At 34.5% G+C, this 16,180-nt stretch overlaps 1 protein-coding gene across 1 annotated transcript; it reads left to right on the top strand.

The window, feature by feature from the left end:
• Positions 1–975: 975 nt before the first annotated feature.
• On the top strand, positions 976–2,589 carry LOC132182468 (cyanidin 3-O-galactoside 2''-O-xylosyltransferase FGGT1-like). Its single transcript, XM_059595722.1, has one exon. It carries the CDS (start codon positions 1,106–1,108, stop codon positions 2,444–2,446), a length of 1,341 nt encoding a protein of 446 aa, XP_059451705.1. The 5' UTR covers positions 976–1,105; the 3' UTR covers positions 2,447–2,589.
• The last annotated feature ends 13,591 nt before the right edge of the window (positions 2,590–16,180 follow it).

The following is a 16,180-nucleotide window of genomic DNA, read 5'->3' as shown; positions in this document are numbered from 1 at the left end:
AAAATTAGATTCGTACTAATCCTACAAAGATGTGGTATTTTTAAACTACAAATATATCAATAATAAATACTATTGGTAATAGTATGAATCTTTATAGGATAGAGTTATATTAAGGGTGTCGAACCTCAAAGACTGTATTTGAATTGTTATCAAGTTCTCAAGATTAAAAGTAACTTAAAAAAAGAGTTATTGATTTTGTTTGTTGACTAAAGTGCATAAATTAAACGTAAAAGAGAATTTAAATATAAGAGAGAGAGTATAGAGTATTATTGACTTCATCATTACCCGCACATCAATGGTCAATTATATTTTAATTAAATAATTTTATTCTATACATGTTATAAATAAACAAGAAAATATCATATTAAAGAATAAGTATAATTCATCTTCAGTTGGCACGGACCATCCACCTAACCACTAAGATGCGGTACGACCCCTCTTTCCTAAGTATGGATTATCCAATTCCTTATCATGATACATACAAACAATCAAGGGAATAGTATAACCTATTTTCGGTTGGTACGGACTGTCTACCTAAATTATACTAAATTAGAGTATAATATAGTCTGTCTTCCCTAGACATGACTTATCTAATCCTATTGATCATATGTCAATTAAAACTATTGTATAATCATCATCCACATAATTACAGAAAACAAGAATGATTTGAGTTCAATAAAGACAAATTTTTTTTCAAAAAAGATAAGAATTTCACCAATATTGATTTTAGAATTTAAGAACAATTCCATTTAAACATAAAAGAACAATATTAAATTGTAGCAATCCAAATCTATTGAATAAGTTAATATACATATTAGGACACCACTTTTAGTCCAAAAGCTTAAGTTAATAGGTTTAGGTCCACTTAGGCATATTAATAATTCTTATTCTTTATACTTTTTCAACGTGGACACAAACCTCATGAGTTCATGACGAACAATAATTATAACAAAAATTGTATTTTGCAGAAAATCATCTGCCATGGAGATGGAGGTAAAAAGAGGGGTGATATTTTCAGACTCCTATATAAATAGTTCAACTCAGGAAAACTTCTCTACACTTCTTCAGTTGCCTGAATCGTTCAACAAAACTTTCCTCAGTGAAAATGGGTAAATCATCGCTACATATCGCAATGTACCCTTGGTTTGCTATTGGCCACCTTACCCCATATCTCTACCTTTCCAACAAACTTGCCCAGAAAGGCCATACAATCTCCTTCATCATCCCCACCAAAACACAAGCAAAGCTGCAACATTTGAATCTCTACCCGGAACACATAACCTTTGTCCCCATCACTCTTCCTCATGTTGATGGCCTCCCTCCCGACGCTGAGACCACTTCAGATGTTCCATCCACTTTATATCCACTTCTAATCACTGCCATGGACCGGACTGAGACTCGTATTGAACATCTTCTCCGAGACCTTAAACCAGACATTGTCTTCTATGATTTTGCTTCTTGGGTGCCAAAATTGACACGAAAATTAGGCATCAAGTCAATTCATTACTGCGTTATCAGTACAGCTACAGTAGGTTACATTAGGGCCCCTGCAAGGCAACGCGGTGAGGCTGACTTTTTGCACCCCCCGTCTGGTTTCCCAATACCCTCCATCGCGCTCCATGCCCACGAAGCTCGAATCTTTGCTGGAGGGGCAAAGGCGAAGTTTGGCAGGGATATCATGTTTCTTGATCAGGCTGAGGCGCTGGGATTCTGGACATGTAGAGAAACAGAGGGACCTTGTATTGACTATATTGAGAGCCAGTTTCAGAAACCCGTGCTTGTTTCAGGCCCAATTATAGTACACCCACCAGCAGCCTCTAGTTTGGAAGAAAAATGGGTTCAATGGCTTGGAGGTTTCAAGGCCGGCTCTGTAATTTACTGTGCATTGGGAAGTCAGATCAAGTTAAGGAAAGACCAATTTCAGGAATTGGTATTGGGTCTTGAGCTTTGCGGTTCACCGTTTCTGGCAGCACTTAAGCCACCCTTTGGGGCTGAGTCTGTTGAAGCGGCGCTCCCGGAAGGGTTCGAAGAACGGATGAAAGGAAAAGGAATAGTAGATGGTGGATGGGTACAACAAAGATTGATTTTAGGCCACCCATCAATTGGGTGCTTTGTCACACACTGTGGCTCAGGTTCTTTGTTGGAAGCACTGAGGAATGAGTGTCAGCTGGTAATGTTACCGCAGATACCTGATCAAATTATCAATGCGAGGATGATGGCAAACAATTGGAAGGTTGGGGTAGAAATTGAGAAAGGGGAAGAAGATGGCTTGTTCACCAAGGGAAGCGTCTGCAAGGCTGTGAGGGCTGTGATGGAAGTTGATAATGAAGTTGGGAGGCTGGTCAGAGCCAATCACTCTAAACTAAGAGATGTCTTGCTCAACGAAGATTTACAATCATCATATATTGACAGTTTCAGCCAGAAGCTTCAAGATTTGGTTGGATAATTTCTCAATACGTATGTATGGCGATGTCGGGGCAAATTAACATCTCGATTTGCTGCAATAAGCCTCTTAGTTTAATGTACTACTATTGTAATTGCAATGCACCTTCAGCTTCACTCAAAGTTGAAGGGTATAAAGTTGTTTAATGTGAATTGGTTTTTTGTTTTGTTGTTAGTTTTTGTGGGAACTAGTCTCCTGTTCTTTTGTGGTGTTATCCAGTACAAGCTAGAGACTTTTGTAACCAGACTTCTTTCTTGTAATACACCGAAAATGAATATCGTTAATTTAATCATATAAAAAATTTTAAACTCGGAAACCTTTTGTTTCTTCATGTAGGTTTCCAATATAAAAGTGTTGTAACCCTGTAAATTAAGCTCTCAAAGACCTAATAAATTGTGCACCTTTAAAATAAAAGCATTTGGTTTTTGAACGTACGAACGATCAAGATCTTTCTTCCCCAAACGCTCAAGTTCTCACTCGAACATTATTCAATATCTTCCTTCCTCGAACGATCGAGATGTCCCTATCTCGAACATTTGAGTATCCTTTCGAACGTTCTAACCAATCTGAGAGCATTTTTATTGTTTACCCACCTCAGCCCTTTGAATGTACTCGAAACTATATAAAGCCATCCTTACGCCTAGAAACCTTAATTCCACCATTCCTTCAGTCTAGAAACCTTAGAGAGAAAGAGGTCATAGAGGGAGAAAATGTGGCTCTTGGTGAGGCTTCATCCTTAAGATATTTTACTAACAACAGACCACTTCTTCCATGTAAAGTAAATAATTTCAAACCCCAATTATTAATAACAAATAAATTAAAACAAAAAGTAATTATTAAATCAAAAAACACTTTTTTAAACACTGTATTAAATGGTCCACCATCTCCTTTTCTAAGTGGTTTTTTTTTTTTTTTTTTGGGATTGAGATCTCCTCCAATTATTTGAAATTGGAGAATTCCATCTTACGAAATTGTGGCCCTTCATTTTAAATCCAATAGTCTATAAAATGCGAGCTAATTCTGTATATCCGAGACATTAAATTTTGATTTTAAGCCGGCTTTTATTTTACCTAGGTTAAATGATTTTATAGACCATTAGATTTAAAATGAAGGGCCATGATTTCGTAATATGAAAATCTCAAATTTTGAGTAATTGGAAAGGATCTCAATCCATTATTTTCATGGGTGTGTGTTATTTATTTTTTTGTCTCCTCAATGGCATCTAGGTACATTAAATGAGTTTTTCTTCCCCATTGTTTTGGGAACAGGATCCTCTCCAGTCCAAAATGGAGTGGAGAATATCCAGTTTATGACTAAGATTTCTTATTAAAAATCCTAAAGCCATAAATAGGAGACTTGTCTACTAACAAAAAATAATAATAAAATATTATTTTAGATTTAAAAAATAAAAAAAAAATTAGAAAATATTTTTAAAAAACCATTTAGGATTTTAAATTTTTTTTTTTTTTTAGTTTGGCCCCTAGAGGGTGGCAGGCCTGAGGCAGCCATGGGTGTGGCCACCTAGACCCGTGTTGGGGTGGCCAAAGCCACCTCATGGCCCAGCAGGGTGGTTCGTACACCCTAGGGCTAAGCGAATTTGGCCGTTCGGGTGTGGACCACTATGAACCATGGGGTGGCTTCCCCTGAGGCGGCTGATTTGAGGGTGTGAAGCCACCCCATGGTCAATAGGGGTGGTCTGGCCACCCGCTATGGGCTGGCCGGCCACCCTTAGTTTTTTAAAAATATTTTCTAATTTTTTATTATTTTAATTTAAATTTTTTTCTAAAATCTAAAATAATATTTTATTATTATTTTTGGTTAGTGGACATGTATCCGATTTATGGCTTTAGAATTTCTAAGAAGAAATCTTAGTCATAAATTGGATATTTTCCAGTCCAAAATAAACTGGAGAGGATCCTATTCCATTGTTTTGACTAGGCTACGCTACATTTGGTTGATGAACAACAATAATTATAACAAAAATTGTATTTTGCATAAAATCATTTGCCATGGAGATGGAGGTAAAAAGAATGGTGACTCTTTCCAGTGGTTGATGTTGTTTCCAAGTGAGGGGTTCCTTAGTCACTTTGTGCGGCCTTTTGAGATGACCGGATCACTTGTTTGACCAATTTCTTACGCTTTGTAATTATTTTTGTATTGTTGTAGTTTGTTTTGGGTTTGTTGTTGGGGAGCCCACCCTTCTTTCGGGTTTGTTGTAGTCTGTATTCTCTCTTTCTTTCAGATCAGGAATGAGGAAGATCCTCCCTTGTAACTTTTTCCCCTAATCATTTAGAAAAAAGAAAAAAAATAAAAAATAAAGAAAGAAAAAGATGTGATCTCTTAGTATATATATGTACTTTTTTTTGGTGGAGAAAACCGCTAGCTAGGAGATTTGACAAGTCTCTGTGTTGTTTCAGACCCTCATGAATTTTCTCCTCATATTCAACCCTTCAAAATCAGATCCAGATAATTATCTCATGAGAGAGCAATGGGTTTAGTTTTTTTTTGCTCTTTTGGTTGCTAGTATGTGTGATCGGGTTTTCCTCTTAAATTGTTTTGGTGTTCCAAGCTGTTGTGGCTTACTATTATTGAATAACATAAATAACTTGATTTATGCCATGTCCTTATAAAATTATTATCTTCATTAATACCATTTCAATTAACACACCCATTAGGCCCACTTAATTTTTCACTTTAAATATGAAGACACTTTAGCTCAAATCCAAGTGTATTCTTGTCAAATGTGGTTCACATATCTCGATCAAGCTTCAATAGATGACATTGTTTAGTTTGATGTGCTATCTTATCTTCTTTTGCTGTCAATTCTGTATCAGAAAAAAGATGATGCATTAACAAATAATTGCTAACTTTTTACGTACGCCAGAGTTCTTATGTAATCGAAATAATGTATGATTGAGGGAAATCCAGGAGTGAGAGAAATTCCAAAAATAAAAACCGAAACTGCATGAGAATAACGTGTTTTAATATTATAATATCTCACTGTCGGTAGGTTTTAATCCAAATGAAAGAAATTAGGTAGAAGTTGTTAATAATTGTTGAGGACATCGAGAAATATCTGAGTGTCGGAAGGTTTTAGTCCAAAGGGTGATGAACCTCAACGACCGAAAAAAGTTGTTGATTTTGTTTGTTGATTAAAGTGCGTATTATTGTAGCAAGTCAAATCTATTAAGTACCTTAAAATATATATTAGGACACTATTTTTAACTTAAAAATTTAAGCAAATGGACATAAGTTCACTTAAGTATATTAATCACTTTCTTATTCTTTATATTTTTTCAACGTGGACACAAACCTTACAACTTCATGACTAACAATAATTATAACAAAAATTGTATTTCGCAGAAAATCATCTGCCATGGAGATGGAGGTAGAAAGAAGGGTAATATTTTCAGACTCCTATATAAATAGTCCAACTCAGGAAAACTTTTCTACACTTCTTCAGTTGCCTGATCGTTCGACAAAACTTTCCTCAGTGAAAATGGGTAAATCATCGCTGAATATCGCAATGTACCCTTGGTTTGCTATTGGCCACCTTACCCCATATCTCTACCTTTCCAACAAACTTGCCCGGAAAGGCTATACATGTAAGAAATTTCATTTAAAGTATGTTCCTTATGTCACATATATTGTAGTTATAAAATATATATAATTACGGTGTTCAGTAATTTATTCCAATTAAAACTTATTGTGTAAATCAAATATTCTGAATTAAATTACTGATTTAATTCTTGTGGAACAAGTATTTGATTTCAATCAAATATTCTGAATTAAATCACCGATTTAATTCTTGTGGAACAAGTATTTGATTTAATTAAAGATTTTATTTTTGTGGAATCAATTAGCTGTATTGATTTGATTTTTATTCCTTGATGGGATGAATAATTAAGGTAACAGCTCTAATTGAGGGTTCCCTGACCTACCTATAAATAAGGCCTGTGTATTCCATCAATGGGCACTCACTGGTAGGCATAGGTCAGAAGAACCTCTCAATAATTTTTTATTTTCTAGATTTGTTTCTGTGAAGCTGTTCTTCAATTGGCTTGAGCAAAGCATGACTAGAGGTATTTATATAATTATTCATTCCACTGCTAATTTTTATTGTCAATTAGCATTTAATTATATATTGAATTCTTACATGTGGTATCAGAGCCTTCTCTAGGCCATATTTGTTCAGCATTAAGTTAATTGTTTATTCAATAGTTATTGTGAACGTTCAGTTTTTATATTATTTGTTCACACACTATTGCAATAAGGCATGAGAATTTTGTTTTTTCTCTTTATACGAGTATCTAGAATGCTTTGTATATGAATATTTAGTTTTGGTCCATTTGGATACATTGGTCTGTTTATTTTTTGGACTTGACCATATTGCCCTTTTCCCTGTACGAAAACCCATTTTTCCCTTTGTATTTGGAGAATCATCTGTACCAGAAACCCACGCCCATGGCTAACCCATGCACCGTGACCCACTGCCCTGGCCTCCACAAGCAGAGGCGTTGGCCGCATAAGGAGAGCGCTGGCGGCCCGATGAGGACCGTCGTGGCTCAATGCAGTGGCAGGCCTGTAGGTAACGGAGCTGAAGCTCCTCGTAAGGCCGGTCACTTGCTGCCAAAGCACCTGCTGCCGAGCTATGTAGCGGTAGCTTATGACTCGAGTGAGGACCTTGATTTGTTGGGACAGCAGTGCGGCTCCCTCGGCAAGGTTTGCCGGTGCAAGCTACTAGCCTGCCCGTTCCAAGTAGTGAGTTGGGTCTGCGGGTTTGGGCTAAGGCCTGAATCAGTTGGCCCCTAGAGTAAAGGGCGGCGGTGGGGGGCATATAGGGAAGAGGAAGGCGACTAGGGATTGGGTATTTTCGGGTTGGGAACATGATGATCCGGGTAGGGTTTTCAAACCCATATGAACCGGGTTTGGTGTTTTGGGCTATTGGGTATGGGTTTATTTTAACCCAAGCCCGATCCAGTTAAAAAAAAAAAAAAAAAAACAAAAACCTAGGTCATTAAGTGGGCTGACCCGTAGCCCAATAAAGTAGCCCAGCCTGATAAAGAAAGACCCAATATAATAGCCCATTCAGATTAAAAAAAAAAAAAAAAAAAAGGTTTGGGATCATGGGGTTTAAAACTTGGGTTCTTGAGGGATAAAGGGCCTAAGGTCACTGCAAGACCATTAGGCTATTCAGTTTATGATGCCTTAATGTTACATTTTTATTTATCTTATGATTTAAATTGTTCAGTATTAAATTATTGTTTCTTTAATGCATGAACTTAAGGATATATTTATTCTTTTAATTGTTTAAATATAACTTGTTTGATGCCTGGACCTGAGAATAATTAACTAAGCCTCATGTGTTGGTGAATGTTTATGGTACTATCCAAAATTGCAATCGAAAAGCTCTGGCAAGGTAAGTCTTGGGACTTAAGTGTGCCGTTGTGCGCCCCCTCACTTATCTGGAACACTATCTGGTTGTACTTTGGAAAAATACTGTTTACCCACTAACATGATGGTTTTGTCTTTTATTCTTGGGAACTTTATTTGTGGCATCCATACAGTTATTGGATGTTAATGAAGTAGTGATTATCATAATAATTTTGGGAGAGCCACAGCATCCCGATTTTATAATGATAATTGCATCAAGATCATATATGTGAACTTCATAAGGAAAAAATTAATATCCTGTTGTAATTAATTCATAAATTTAATTACTAATCCCCACAGGGACGTTATTATTTTTATGATTTAATTAGAAGAAGATAATAAATTTAACTTTAAAAATAAAATTTCTCTTAGGCCCACAGGTACGGAGAATTTTATTTATTAATGTTAAATTTATTAGTCCTATTAAAGAGTAAATTTCATGTGTGATGTAACCTTTGCCCACAGGTAGGTTGAAATTTACTATTAAATTAGCATTGGTTAATTTAAATAAATTCGATGTTAATGAAGTCGTAATTGTCATAATAATTTTTGGGAGAGCCACAGCATCCCGATTTTATAATGATAATTGCATCAAGCTTATATATATGAACTTCATAAAAAAAATTAACATCGTGTTGTAATTAATTCATAAATTTAATTTGCCAATCCCCACAGGGACGTTTTTATTTTTATGAGTTAATTAGAATAAGATAGTAAATTTAACATTGAAAATAAAATTTCTCTTAGGCCCACAGGTACGGAAAATTTTATTTATTAATGCTAAATTTATTAGTCTTATTAATAAAGAGTAAATTTCATGCGTGATGCACCTTTGCCCACAGGTAGGTTGAAATTTACTATTAAATTAACATTGGTTAATTTAAATAAGGTTATTTCATAGCATTAAAGTATATAATTTTTCTTGGTTACTGGATGTATTCCTACTGCTTTAATTATTAGTATTTTATGTTCCAATAATTCCTAGTGGTAATTTTTCCTGACTAAAAAGAAAAATGTGCTTTTCACTTTGGGGTGTTTGGAGACTGAATTGGCGTTTCGTGTGGACGAATCACCTTCTCCCACGGAATCAAGTACGCCACATGAGATTATTAAACATGAATGATTGTAGTGATTTAAATCGCTTAAGTTTCAACATCATGAAATCTCATATCAAGGAAAGCATTAGGGTTTTATTCCTTAATGTTTTAGGGCCAAAGAAAGGTCATTGAGGAACATTTAGTGAGTTCCAATAAGGCTTTGGCCTGCACCCTAATAGAAAAGTTTTAAAGTAAAACCTTTTACAGTTTCAAAATGTGCTTGAGCACATTATGGAAATGAAGGACATAACAGCTCATTATAAAGTCCCTAAAGGTTGATTTTTTGAGTTATTATGGTCAATTTTATTCTCTCATCTAAATATGATATTTTTTTCAAATATCTTGTGGCATACATAAGGATAACTTATCAATTAAGGAACTTCTGATCATGTGTCTTCAAGAAGATGAGAGATTAAGACATGAGAATCCAGAAAGTTACTCATGTTAAGGGAAAGACCTTTATAGGCAATCATGTCCAATAGTTGATAAATGAGAACAAGGTGCCAACAAAGTGTTATGGCAATTATGATACTTGTTTTCTTACACTAAAGAAAATTATGGGCATATAAAGAATGATTGCATAAAGTATCATAAATGACTTGAAATAAAGGTAATCTCATACACCTAGTGTGTCATGAATCTCTTTTATTGACTCTCCTAAGGACTATGTGGATTGAATTTGGTTTAGTGGTCCACGTTGTCAACATAATGCAGGGTTTTCTAAATAATACTTATTTACAATTGGAGGTTGTTGGGATCTATAGATTAATTTTAAAAATTCAGTTATGTCATTTTGACCTTAATAATGTTTTTATATATTCCACAATTCTTTTAGAAATTTAATTTCTATTTTAGTTTGTTAAAATCAAATTTGAATATTGTTAAAATTTTTTGGGTGGAATATTAAATTAATGGTCTATTTAAAATTGATCTAGATCCCAATTTTTGGAAAATTAATCCCTGCATATAAATGTTGACATAAAGCAGAGTCTTATGAATGAGAAAATCCTCTATGTTATGGCATTGAAGATTGAAATATATATCTATAAAGAATAAAAGGTCGATAAATGATAGAGTTTTTACGACTCTTGAAATTTATTATCTTTGGTATTTAAGTGGACTGCATTAAGGAAAAGCAAACCAACTATACCACTAAAGGTGCCAACAAAAGGGTTTTTGAAATTCTTGAGATCATGTACAAGTGTAACCTTTTTCATACTTCTTGCCTAAATGGTTAGAGATATCCTATCTCTTCCGGTAATAACCATATAAGGTTTATGTATCTCTATCTTTTAAATCATAAGGTTTGGGCATTAATGCTTCCAGTACCTATAAGGTAGAAGTAGAGAAACAAAACAAAAGAAAATCAAGATCGTAAGATCTGATGGAGGCAGATAGTATCATGGCAGGTACACGAAAAAGGGGACATGAAAGGTAATGTTCTATTCTCCTAATGGAGTGAAGCCTTGAAAACCGCTGTGTATACATTTAACTCGATTCCCTTCAGAATTGTCCATAAGACACCTAAATTAATGAATGAATGGAACCAAGTTCAAATTATTTACACATATGGGGTTGTCTTGCTGTAGTGAGGATTTATAATCCACACCTAAGGTAATTAGCTTCAAGGACAACTAGCGAAATTTTATAGGTTATACAGTAAACTTCAAAGGGTTTAGGCTTTACTGTTCTTCATTTAATCCTAGAATTGTTGAGTCTAATATTCAAAATTTCTAGAGGACGCTGAACTTAGTAGGAGTGCTTATTCTCAAGGGATTGAATTAGAGAAAGCACAAGAGTTGATTGAAGCCCCTTCACATGAAGGGTGTTTGACTGTGCTTAAGAAAAATCAAATTGATTATCTTCAAGCACAATCGGTTTTAGAATAGTCAACTCATAAGGAAGAAGTTGAGCATGAACCTACGCAGACTTTGTCAAAAGTAAATGAAGTAGGATTAAGAAGATTCTCTAGAATAAGGAGACCAACAATCTCTAGTGATTATGTTGTATACTTCCAGGAGTCTGGTTTTTATGTCAGACCTAAGGACGATCCAAAATTTGTTTTCACATCTTTTTGGGTGGAGATAATTTCACATTGTGTTTCAATGCCATGAAGGAGGAGATGAAATCTTTGGCTAAAATTCAAGTCTGCAATCTTGTTGACTTACCAAAGGGAGTTGTAGCCATAGGCTGCAAATGGGTTTATAAAACCTAAAAGGATGCTTCCGAATAATGTTGAACGATATAAAGTTAGACTTGTAGCCAATGATCTTACTCAAAAAGGAAGGCATTGATTATCATGATATGAGTAACTCATTTTGTTTTAGAGCTATATCAAAAGGATGTGAAAAACAATTTTCCTGAATAAGGATCTTAAGGAGGAGGTGTACATAAGACAACTTAAGGGGTTTTATTAATAACAGTCAGAAAGCTTGCAAATTAAGGATATCTATTAATAAACTAAGATAGGCCTCTTACTAGTGGTATATAATACAAGGTTGTTACCTCACATGGGTTTATTGAGAACCTTGTTAATCATTGTATATACCTTAAGGTCAGTGGGAGTAAAATTACATTTCTTTTAGTCCTATGTATAGATAATATTTTGCTTGCAAGCACTAATTTAGGTTTGCTACATAAAGTTCCTCTCACTAAAGTTTTATGAGAGATTCAGAATGAAGAACTATGAATCTTCAGTAGCACCTATTATTAAAGGGGAAAATATTCCAAAATGTATTGGAACAAAGGCAGATATTCCATATGTATGCACAGGTCTACATTAGACCCGACATCAGTTGGATTATTGGGTCAATATAGTATTATGGAATATGCAATGAACCAAGAGCTACAGTTCAACCTAAAAATACACTTACCATTTGGTGGTGTTTATTCAGGTTTGATTTTTGCTAAATGTGTAAATAGTAGAGAATCAACTTCAGTATATATGTGTACTGAAGATGCAGTAAGCAAACTACAGTTGCTACATCTACCATGAAAGCAAAAGTCATTACATGCTGTGAATTAATTACACAGGCATTATGGTTGAGACATTTTTGTTAAAGGTCTCAAGATTGTCGATTTTATAGTTAGACCCATAAAGATCTTCTGAGTTAATTCTACTACAGTTATTTTTTCTAAGAATAAACTGAGTAGAAGCAGAAGTATATATATCGATATAAAGTATCACTATGAAAGAGAACATTAAGTAACAATAAGTGTCTATTGAGCATATAAGTATTGAATTAATGATTGCGGATCCCATGACTAAAGGTTTACCGGTAAAGAAAGTATAAAGTCATGTGGAATATATGAGATTCATTAATTCATTTGTGCTTAGTTTCTCTTTAATTGGTCTATAGACATAAAGGTTATGTTATAAAGATTTTTGTGCACACATATATTATTCTTATCCGTGGGGATAAAATTAAAGTTGGACCCGAATGACTTATAGGAAGTTCATTCATAAAGTACATTATCCATAAAGTACTTATTTAGGGAGGTATTACACATCGTGATACATGGAAGGGACGACTTATCATATAAAAGCTTTACCGCCATGATTCGTGTGTAGTATTCCTTGAGTGAGTGGGAGGATTCCATGAAGGGTTGGAATAAATAAAGTATTGGCCATATCATATAACTAAACACCATAAGGAATTTATGTGTCATAAGGGCCAAGTGGGAGAATGTAAGAAATTCCATTTAAAGTATGTCCATTATGTCACATATATTGTAATTATAAAATATATATAATTACGGTGTTCAGTAATTTATTCCAATTAAAGCTTATTGTGTAAATCAAATATTCTGAATTAAATTACTGATTTAATTCTTATGGAACAAGTATTTGATTTCAATCAAATATTCTGAATTAAATCACCGATTTAATTCTTGTGGAACAAGTATTTGATTTAATTAAAGATTTTATTTTTGTGGAATCAATTAGCTGTATTGATTTTATTTTTATTCCTTGATGGGAGGAATAATTAAGGTAACAGCTCTAATTGAGGGTCCCCTGACCTACCTATAAATAAGGCCTGTGTATTTCATCAATGGGCACTCACTGGTAGGCATAGATCAAAAGAACCTCTCAATAATTTTTTATTTTCCAGATTTGTTTCTGTGAAACTGTTTTTCAATTGGCTTGAGCAAAGCATGGCTAGAGGTATTTATATAATTATTCATTCCGCTGCTAATTTTTATTGTCAATTAGCATTTAATTATATATTGAATTCTTACAATACAACCTCCTTCATCATCCCCACCAAAACACAAGCAAAGCTGCAAACACATAACCTTTGTCCCCATCACTCTTCCTAATGTTGATGGCCTCCCTCCCGACACTGAGACCACTTCAGATGTTCCATCCATTTCATATCCACTTCTAATCACTGCCATGGACCGGACTGAGACTCATATTGAACATCTTCTCCGAGACCTTAAACCAGACATTGTCTTCTATGATTTTGCTTCTTGGGTGCCAAAATTGACACGAAAATTAGGCATCAAGTCAATTCATTACTGCGTTATCAGTACAGCTACAGTAGGTTACATTAGGGCCCCTACAAGGCAACGCGGTGAGGCTGACTTTTTGCACCCCCCGTCTGGTTTCCCAGTACCCTCCATCGCGCTCCATGCCCACGAAGCTCGGATCTTTGCTGGAGGGGCAAAGGCGAAGTTTGGCAGGGATATCATGTTTCTTGATCAGGCTGGGCGCTGGGATTCTGGACATGTAGAGAAACTGAGGGGCCTTGTATCGACTATACTGAGAGCCAGTTTCAGAAACCCGTGCTTGTTTCAGGCCCAATTATAGTACACCCACCAGCAGCCTCTAGTTTAGAAGAAAAATGGGTTCAATGGCTTGGAGGTTTCAAGGCCGGCTCTGTAATTTACTGTGCATTGGGAAGTCAGATCAACCCATAAATAAATTCCTCAATAGCAAATCCAAACCACCAACTAAAATCCATCATGGTAAATATCAATTTATTCCTAAATAATTATTTCCTCCAAAATATAGGAAATCATTTTTGGGGTATTGCAAAAAAATATTTTGAAACCTTTCGTTCGAACCAACATCGAACACCGTAGCAACCAAAGCTCTCAACTTTTACTATAGCATGCCTCCATTCAGATGCTCTAGCAAACGTGTAATGAGTGAGGCTCTCGAGTTTCTGTATGAACATCCATTGCTCGGACGCCTTGTCAACATGCCAGCGAACGAAGCTCTCAGGTTTTAGTACTGAGTAGTGTGGTTCAAACCACTAGTAAACGTGTACCAAAACCGAGCTTTACATAAACATTGAATAGTCATTTTGAACACCAAATTAGCCAAATCTAAGAACTAGCACTAACATACTCTCATTTTGGTCATTCGGTGACAAAACCTATTACAGACACACATGATTACAAGATCCCCTCGAGACTCAATCTAACCTATCAAACCACAAAATAAGCTTAGAAGCAATCTTGAGCGTAGTTCCTAAAATCATTGAACAAACACATCACGCGTATGGGAACTGAAAATTATTGAAATAGCTGAACATTTAGAAATATAAACTTTGTCTCTAACGGTCATTTAAAAGCAATAAATTAAAACTCAAATACTCTTTCACAAATCAAATCACACTGTTAAAAGGGCTCAAAACACACTTGCGACAATCATGAAAATTGAATTCAAACCGTTTATTCACCATCTATACCAAGTGCATAAACGTAATCATTTGATGGATTTAAGAACACACATTGTAGTACCTCGAGTGATTACTCGGTTACATTGGAATATTAGTAGATTAACCAGATTCGTTAGGGTTCATTAGAAGTAACAATTTTTGGACTTTTTGAAATTGACCGAACGTTTGACGGGGGGACCACCGAACGTTTGATGAAGGGGATCACCGAACGCATTGGGTATTATGCCCCAAATCCTTGTGACTTTATATCAATGCTGACATTCATTGTTTGTAATGAATATATGTTATTTACTGATTAAATTATTTTGAGCATATGACATATAACATGTCTTTTACATGCCTATTGTTAGTAGTTTATCATGCACGTGAGAAGTCCTAGGATAACGTTGAATATGGCTATGAATGTGAATAACATGGTTATCACATAAGGTCTTAATCTATAATCCTTTGGAATCGGAAAATGGAATTGGAACAATTCCATTTTGAGTAAGACTATTATACATTGAATTTTAGTGATTTACCTTGATCAAGCGAAGCGGCATCTTTGGATTGATGTGTAGGTGTTGAGACTCTAAGGCACTGAACGGACCAAGAAGTTGTCTTTTCATAAGGATATTGTCTGTTAGGAAAAGACAATAACTCCTTAAAAGACTGATTAAGACTTTGATTCTAAATTCTGAAGGAATTGTGGACTTAGATGTTTCATATAGGTTGCTTTGATGTATTAAAGAGTGAGTCCTATCATCGGTCGAAATAACCTTAATACATTGGGTGATCACATGAAACATTGTGCAAAAGCTTTTTCCAAGAGGGAATCCAATTTTGTTGTTAGTAGGCAAATAGATAAGAAATTCCTACTACCAAATTTTGTCAAAACACTTGACAATTTTGTTAGTGCATAATATTAGAGCCAATAAAATGACGACGAGTGTCACTCATATATATATATATATATATATATATAAAACCTGAATCACTCTCAGAAGTGCCTTAATATTGCGACATATGGCGTGAAACTTTTTTTTTAAAAGGATAAACTAGTTTTTTAAGGCATAATTTTTTAACCGATTTTTTAAGAGTGAACCGGTTTTTCAATAGTGAACCAATCATTAAATTAGCTTAATTAAAGGCATTTAATTATACTTCAATAATTTTCCTTATATGTGATTTCATTAAATTCAAAAATTTAATGCACAATATTAAGTATTATTAATGTCCAAATCAAATAATGAAACAAATAATACAAATCAAATTATTATGTATAAATACTTTTGGTCACTTTAATATTTTTAATTCAAATTTAGAAAAGGTTAGAGATGATGATTTTTTTTTTTTCTACATATACTTTGTGCATGTAATAATAGATAATTTATAAAATAAGAATTGGTTTTTCTAAATAATAAGCCATTGAAAAACAATTTTGATTAATAATAGATTATCTACAAAATAATAAGGCCTACAAATTAAATAAAGATCTCCCAATTATTTCGGATTTTTTTTCTCTCTCACCGATTTAA

This window comes from Corylus avellana, chromosome ca5, assembly GCF_901000735.1.
Source record: "Corylus avellana chromosome ca5, CavTom2PMs-1.0".
Classification (NCBI taxonomy): Eukaryota; Viridiplantae; Streptophyta; class Magnoliopsida; order Fagales; family Betulaceae; genus Corylus; species Corylus avellana.
Note: the sequence above shows the minus strand (reverse complement) of the source record. Positions and strands in the feature narration are given on the sequence as shown.

Coding starts and splice junctions, on each gene's coding strand:
- LOC132182468 (XM_059595722.1), top strand. CDS start 1,106: ATGGGTAAATCATCGCTACATATCGCAATGTACCCTTGGTTTGCTATT.